Consider the following 7,530-nt stretch of genomic DNA (forward strand, 5'->3'; position numbering starts at 1 on the left):
GTCACTGAGGGGGAATGGGGAGGGGGATGAGGGAAATGGGGTCACTGAAGGAGGATGGGGGTGCTGGGGGTGGGATGAGAGGTTGGGAATGGGGGATCATTGGGGTCATGGAGGTGAGGAGGGGTTTAAAGGTTGTGGGGGTGGATATTGGGGGTGTTGATGGGCAGGGGAGGTCAGGGAATGGAGATCAAGGGTGGTGTGGGGTTTTTATGGGGTTGAGGGGCGTAGGAAGCGTGTGGGGGGCATGGCAGGGGTGTGGGGAGCGCTGGGGAGGAGAATGGGATGAGGGGGGAAGATCAATTTAAGAGATTGGGGGAAGATCAGGGAGATGGGGAAATTTGGGGATTTGGGAGAAGATCAGGGGGATGAGGAGATGTGGGGATCTGGGAATTTGGGGGAAGATCTGGGGGATGGGATGGGGAAATGTGGGAATTTAAGAGATTGGGGGAAGATCAGGGAGATGGGGAAATTTGGGGATTTGGGAGAAGATCAGGGGGATGAGGAGATGTGGGGATCTGGGAATTTGGACGAGATCTGGGGGATGGGATGGGGAAATGTGGGAATTTAAGAGATTGGGGGAAGATCAGGGAGATGGGGAAATTTGGGGATTTGGGAGAAGATCAGGGGGATGAGGAAATTTGGGGATTTGGGAGATGGGAAAGGCAGGGAAGTGTCCAGCTTGGTGAGAGGGGCTTGAAGCCAGGAGAGGCTTTGGGTGCTGAGATGCTGGAGGAGGATTTTGTGGAGCTGCTGGACGGGCTCTGAGGAGGATGAGCCTCTCCTGGGACAGCATTTTGGGGTCAGGAAGGGACAAAAAGGATTTGGGAGCCAGGCTGTGTGTGCAGGGAGCTCCTGGCCAGGAACATCCTTCAGCTCTGGCTCCTTTTGGGGCTGCCTGAGCAGCAGAAAGATCCCAAACCCTTCCCTGGGTGTCCTGTGGGGCTGAGAAATCCCAGTCCTGCCCCTCTCCCTTCCCCTGCTCCTTTTTCACTGGCTCGGTGCTCCCCTTGTGTCAGAGACCTTGTGCAATTCTCTGAAATCAAATAAAAACTTCTTCTTGCTGCTTTTTCCCTCTCAAAGGATGTGCCCAGTGCAGGAGCAAATCCTATTCTATTTTTCCCCTCTAAAAATGTGATTTTTTTTCCCTCTAAAATGTGATTGTTTCCCTCTAAAAATGTGATTTTTTTCCCCTCTAAAATGTGATTTTTTTCCCTCTAAAAATATGATTTTTCCCTCTAAAAATGTGATTTTTTTCCCTCTAAAATGTGATTTTTTGCCTCTAAAAATGTGATTTTTCCCCTCTAAAAATATGATTTTTTCCCTCTAAAAATGTGGTTTTTTCCCTCTAAAATGTGATTTTTTTCCTCTAAAAATATGATTTTTCCCCTCTAAAATGTGATTTTTTCCCCTCTAAAAATGTGCTTTTTTTCCCCCTCAAATGGGAGGTTTTCAGCCCTGCTGGTTTCTAATTTTTAAAGGCATTTAATTCCATCTGAAATATGAAATAAGCAGTTGTTTTGTTTGAAATGCTGCTGCCCTGCAGGTCTTTGCTGCACAAGAATTTCACAAATTGGGGTTCCTTTTTTAAATTTTTTTTTTAATTTTAGTGCCTTTTAAATTTTTAAGTTTTAGTGCCTTTTTTAAAAATTATTTTTAAATTTTTTTTTTATTTTTCACTGTTCTTTTCTCAGCAGCTTTTGAACATCCACGGCTGAGGGGGTAAAAAAGCTGAGAGGAAAGAAATAATTTGTTCATTTTTTCCATGCTGGGAGGTTGAAACAACCCAACCTGCTGGTGGCAATTCCCTGAATTTTATGGGATGAAGGAATTGGGGTCTGAGGGAAGGTTTGGATGGAATTTCTCCATTCAGAGCTCCCTGTGGAGGGATTTAACCCCAGCAGATCCTGCTAAATTCACTCTCCTTAATCTGCTCTGACGTCCTGGAGCAGCTGAGCTCATCCAGGGATCCACAGGGAACAGGAGCTCAGGCTTGGCCCTTTTAAAAAAAAATGGGGATTTTTTAAAAGCTTCACCGAGTTCTGTGCTTGTATTTTCTCTGCAGAGCCTCAAATATCTCTTGCAAGTTCCCCAAAATCTGGATTTGGAGGTGGTAAAATACATCCCTGAAAGTTGCAGCGTGGATTGGCAAAATTTCAGAAAATGGAATTATTTTCAGTGGGAAAAAAAATGGATTTAATTAAAAAATAAATCTATTTAGTGAAAGAACAGATAGGTCAATTCCAGCAGCAGATTTGCCTGGATGGGGGATTTGCACTTCTGGCATCTCCTGAAAATAGATCCATGTCCAGAGGAGGAAAAGCTGCTTGTGCTGAAGGTGCAGAGTGCTGATGAAATATTAATTCTGCCCTCTGAGTCACTGGCCAGACTGGATTGGAGCTTCCCAAAAGGAGCAGGAACAGCTTGGGCTGGTTCCCCAGGAAAATGAGGCTTGGGAGAGATTCCTGCTCCCTGCAGCCAAATCTGAAATCTGAAAGGGAAATTCCTGTGAATTTCAGGGAAATGAGTGCCCCAGGGAAAGGGGGTGGGGGAAAAACCCCATTTCTCAGTTTGGAGCAGGAAATCCACATGGGGAGGTGACTTTGGTCCCATTCAAGAATTCCTGGAGGGTGGCTGGGAATGCTCTGGGGGATTGGAAGGAATAAAAAGGGGTGAAAAGAAGAGTGGAGCTGTAAAAGCAGAGCTGGGTGGTGTTTGCAGAGTTCAGAGTTCCCTGGATCCCGTTTCCCTTGGGTAAACAGCAGGAAAGTGAGGCTGAGGCTGGGTGTTCCTGGGCTGAGTCACTGTCTGAGCTGGGATTAACTGCAGGGCTCCTGCTGCAGCCCTCCTGGAGCTGGGAAACAGCCCTGGCACTGAGCCCCGAGCTCCTCTGAGCCCAAATCTGGGGGAACAGCCCTGCCACTGAGCCCTGAGCTCCTCTGAGCCCAAATCTGGGAGATTCCTCCTCTCTACTCCCACAGCCAAGCCCTCATCTCCTCTGAGCCCAAATGGGGGGAAACAGCCCTGCCACTGAGCCCTGAGCTCCTCTGAGCCCAAATCTGGGAGATTCCTCCTCTCTACTCCCACAGCCATGGAATGGGTTGGGTTGGGAGATGATCCAGCAGCAAGGATCCAATTCCAGTGACTTTCCAAAGGCAGGGACACCTTGCACTGGTGGCATTCCAAATTCCCTGTCTCAAATTTGAGGGGGAGCCCTGAATCCATGGATTTCCCTGTGCCAGTCTTGGAGATTCTTCCTCTCTACTGCCAGGGAATGGTTTGGGTTGGGAGGTGATCCAGCAGCAATGATCCAATTCCAGCCCCTTTCCAAGGACTGGTGGCATTCCAAATTCCCTGGCTCAGATTTCTGGGGGTGCCCTGAATCCATGGATATCCCTGTGCCAGTCTTGGAGATTCTTCCTCTCTACTGCCAGGGAATGGTTTGGGTTGGGTGATGATCCAGCAGCAATAATCCAATTCCAGTCCCTTTCCAAGACTCCTTCCACTGGTGGAATTCCAAATTCCCTGGCTCAGATTTCTGGGGGTGCCCTGAATCCATGGATATCCTTGTGCCAATCTTGGAGATTCTTCCTCTCTACTGCCAGGGAATGGTTTGGGTTGGGTGATGATCCAGCAGCAATAATCCAATTCCAGTCCCTTTCCAAGACTCCTTCCACTGGTGGAATTCCAAATTCCCTGTCTCAAATTTGAGGGGGAGCCCTGAATCCATGGATATCCTTGTGCCAATCTTGGAGATTCCTCCTCTGCACTGCCACAGCCATGGAATGGAATGATTTGGGGTGGGAGATGATCCAGCAGCAATAATCCAATTCCAGTCCCTTTCCAAGACTCCTTCCACTGGTGGAATTCCAAATTCCCTGTCTCAAATTTGAGGTCCCAGCCCCTTTCCGAGGACTGGTGGCATTGCAAATTCCCTGTCTCAAATTTGAGGATGAACCCTGAATCCATGGATATCCCTGTGCCAGGAAGGTGGGAAATCCCAGCCACTGCTGGAGGAGAAATAAATCCCAGAGGAGCTGATGATTCCCTCTGCAGGAATTGCTGACAAACTCCTTTCTGCTTCCAGGGGATGTTGGGAATTATTATTATGGCCAAGGACATCCCATGAAACCCCACAGGATCCGCATGACCCACAACCTCCTGCTCAACTATGGGCTCTACAGGAAGATGGAGATCTATGTAAGCTCATTATTGGATGTCATAATTGACGTTTCAGGCTTTATTTCTTCAAGAGGAAAGGAATAAACCCCAATCAGTTGTGTTGGTGTATTTCTGGTTTCTTCTCTGGGGTGAAGTGAGGGGTTCTGTGCTTCAGAGAGGCTTTGCAGACTGCAAAACTGATTTTTATCCTCAAAATTAAATGTATTTCCACGTCTGCCTATGTAACACTCACCAACAGTACCATTCTTGCCTTTCAAATTCAGATTTTCTTACTTAGCACTGCTGCTTTGATACTTTTCACAGTTCCTGGGGGTAAATATGGGACTGGAAATGGGGATTGAGGAGGGAATAAATCCCAAAGCAACCCTTGCTGTGTTGCTGTCCTTGCAGCGTCCTCACAAGGCCAATGCAGAGGAGATGACCAAGTACCACAGCGATGATTACATCAAATTCCTGAGGTCCATCCGCCCTGACAACATGTCTGAGTACAGCAAGCAGATGCAGAGATGTGAGTGAAAACCTGGAAGTTTGGGATAAACCTCTACCAGCTAGCATTCTCCTGACTTTGCTTTTTTTTTGGATTTTTCTGGTGAATAAAGAATTTAAAACCAGGTCCCACTCTCAAGCTAAAGGAGCTGAGGGAAATCCTTTGACCTGGTTGTGTTTTGGGTTTGGTTTTTTTTTTAACCCTAAATTTCTTTCCTGACTTGGAGATGACAGAATTGCTCCATTTCTGACCTGTGTGGATTTTGTGTTAGTGCTCATCTTCAACCAGAAGAGTTGGTTTAAAACCAGCAAATTAAAAAGCCCCCAAATCCTCAATTCTACCCCAAATCTGAAGGATTTTCAGGGCAGTGGCAGCATGGAAAGGGGCAGGGTGAGACACTCATCAATACCTGATGATTTTGTAGGTAAATTTCTTGTTCCAACCTCTCCAATCCATGGAAAGTCTCTTTAATGGGACAAAAACCTGGATTTGGTGTCTCAGCCACTCTGAGCTGATGTTTTTATGGCAAAATAAATTTCTGACAACCAGTGGGGAGAGCTCAAGCTTCATCTAAACAACATTTCACTCTTGGAAACCCCCTGAGAGCTGAAGGGGACAGATATTTCTGCACAAGGTTCATGATAAATACACACTGAAAGCCTCCCCCCAGTCCATGATATCCTTTAATCCACCAAATGACATCCAGCAAAATGAATTTTTTACCCAAAGTGACCTGTTTACCCCTGGAGCAGCCACAGCTCATGAACACTCAGCTCTCTCTGGTGCTCAGTGTTTTCTGCACTGTTTTTTTTTTCCTGAAAAAGCCAAATTGTGAAAATGAAACATGCAAAGGGCAGAGCTTTCCTTCAACAAAACCTGCTGGAAAGGGAATGGGCAGTCTCTAATTCCATTTTTACATGCCAGATTTGGGCAGAGTAAATCAAAGAGCCTGAAGTTTAATTTCTTGTAATGAGTGACTATTTTTAATAGTGGAATTAATTACAGCAAAAATTTCTTGAGGCTAAAACTCCAGTTGTGCTGAGAACCCAAAGCTGTGTGATTTGAGATCAAAGGAGTGTGCAAAGTGTCAGCCACACATTTCCATTGCATCATTTGATCTCAGCATTTTGTTTAACACTTCTGGCCACTTTACAAATCCAAATGTTGGTGTAAAATTCCGATTTTATTTCTGCTTTTATTTGAATGATTCTTTTCCATTCTCTTCCAGTTAATGTAGGGGAGGACTGCCCTGTGTTTGATGGGCTCTTTGAGTTCTGTCAGCTCTCTGCTGGAGGCTCTGTTGGTAAGATCACAAATCCTGTGTGTTTTTTATTGTGTTTTATATTCTCTCTCTGTGAACCTATTGCTGATTTAATAATGAAATCCAGATTTCTCCAAGCTTTGATTCTGAATCCTTTTCCATTTGTTAATCACTAATTTGGGTTACCTCACTGAAGGCTCTGTAACAACACCAGTGAGTTAAAACAACAACAACAAAAAAGAGTTAAAACCACAACAGCACAGTTGAACAACAAAAAAAAAAATGAACCTGAGCTTTACATTCAAATAAAAGTTGTAAAAGTCTCACTCTGAGCAGGCACAACCTGAAAAGGAAAGACCAAGCTGGCTTAGATGCTGTTTTTAAAAAAAAAAACCCACCAACTCTGGATATGAGGCAAAGCAGAAACTGAAAGGTTTGAGAGCTGGAACATTGAAATGGTTTTTGATTTTCTCACAACTCACAGCAGAGCTGTTTGTGTGCACAGCCTGAGAGCTTTGTGGCTGCTGCTGCCCTCCAGCTTGAATTTCCTGTGCCAGCAGCACCCCAGCGCTGACTGCAGCAGCTTCTGAAGCAGCTCTGTGCTCTCTCTGCTCCCAGGGCTGCAGAATTCCACAGAATTTCTGATTTATTGGGATCCTGGCAGGTTCCAGAACGTGCAGAAAGTTGGTGGAAGGGGCTTGGGGAGGAGAACTTCTTCTGGATGCATTTTCACTCAAGGATCTGAACATAGCTCAGCTCAAACCTTGCTCTGCTCTGAGAACCCAGATTGTCTCACTGTGACCCCAGCTGGGTGCTGGTTTGTGGGGATTTTCCTGCTCTGGGGAAAAAGTGGGAAAGGATGAGAAATATTTCCCATTTTCCCTTGATTTGTGGGGACATCCAGAGTCAGACCCTGGAGCAGGAGCCCCCCAAAAACCCCGGGAGTTTGTGGAGCCCCCAAAAGCCCTGGGGAGGAGCTGGAGCTTCCCCTCAGGCTCTGTTTGAGGCTTTTCCCTCCTGCCTTAATTTCTTGTAATTGGGATTTCCTCCTGTGTGAGATTCCTTCCTCAAACCTTGCTCTGCTCTGAGAAACCCAGATTGTCTCAGTGTGACCCCAGCTGGGTGCTGATTTTTGGGGATTTTCCCGCTCTGAGGCAAAAGTGGGAAAAGGATGAGAAATACTTCCCATTTTCCCTTGATTTGTGGGGACACCCTGGAGCAGGAGCCCCCAAAAACCCCGGGGAGGAGCTGGAGCTTCCCCTCAGGCTCTGTTTGAGGTTTTCCCCTCCTGCTTTAACCTGTGTGGGATTTTCTCCCCCAGCCAGTGCTGTGAAGCTGAACAAGCAGCAGACAGACATTGCAGTGAACTGGGCTGGAGGTCTCCACCACGCCAAGAAATCAGAAGCTTCTGGGTTCTGCTATGTCAACGACATCGTGCTGGCCATCCTGGAGCTCCTCAAGTACGGGCAGCACCTCTGCCTCCTCTTCCTCACTGCTTCTCCTCAGCATTTTTAATTTATTCTGGGTTTTTTTCTGGTTTTTTTGGGCTCTGATCCCCTCTCTCTTAAAGGGATTTTGGAGAAAAAAAACCCAAAATTTTTGG

The 7,530-nt window shown here is 46.4% G+C and overlaps 1 protein-coding gene across 1 annotated transcript in view; it reads left to right on the forward strand.

Annotated features, from left to right (window-relative positions):
• Nucleotides 1-4,055: 4,055 nt before the first annotated feature.
• The window catches only part of HDAC1 (histone deacetylase 1), an 11,766-nt gene continuing 8,291 nt past the window's right edge, over nucleotides 4,056-7,530 (forward strand). The window contains exons 1-4 of the mRNA XM_014309526.2: nucleotides 4,056-4,197; nucleotides 4,570-4,687; nucleotides 5,895-5,969; nucleotides 7,249-7,387. Coding sequence (XP_014165001.2) covers nucleotides 4,123-4,197; nucleotides 4,570-4,687; nucleotides 5,895-5,969; nucleotides 7,249-7,387 — 407 coding nt within the window. The 5' untranslated portion in view covers nucleotides 4,056-4,122. The remainder of the gene's footprint in view (nucleotides 4,198-4,569; nucleotides 4,688-5,894; nucleotides 5,970-7,248; nucleotides 7,388-7,530) is intronic.

This window comes from Geospiza fortis, unplaced genomic scaffold (genome assembly GCF_000277835.1).
Source record: "Geospiza fortis unplaced genomic scaffold, GeoFor_1.0 scaffold432, whole genome shotgun sequence".
In the NCBI taxonomy this organism is placed as follows: Eukaryota; Metazoa; Chordata; class Aves; order Passeriformes; family Thraupidae; genus Geospiza; species Geospiza fortis.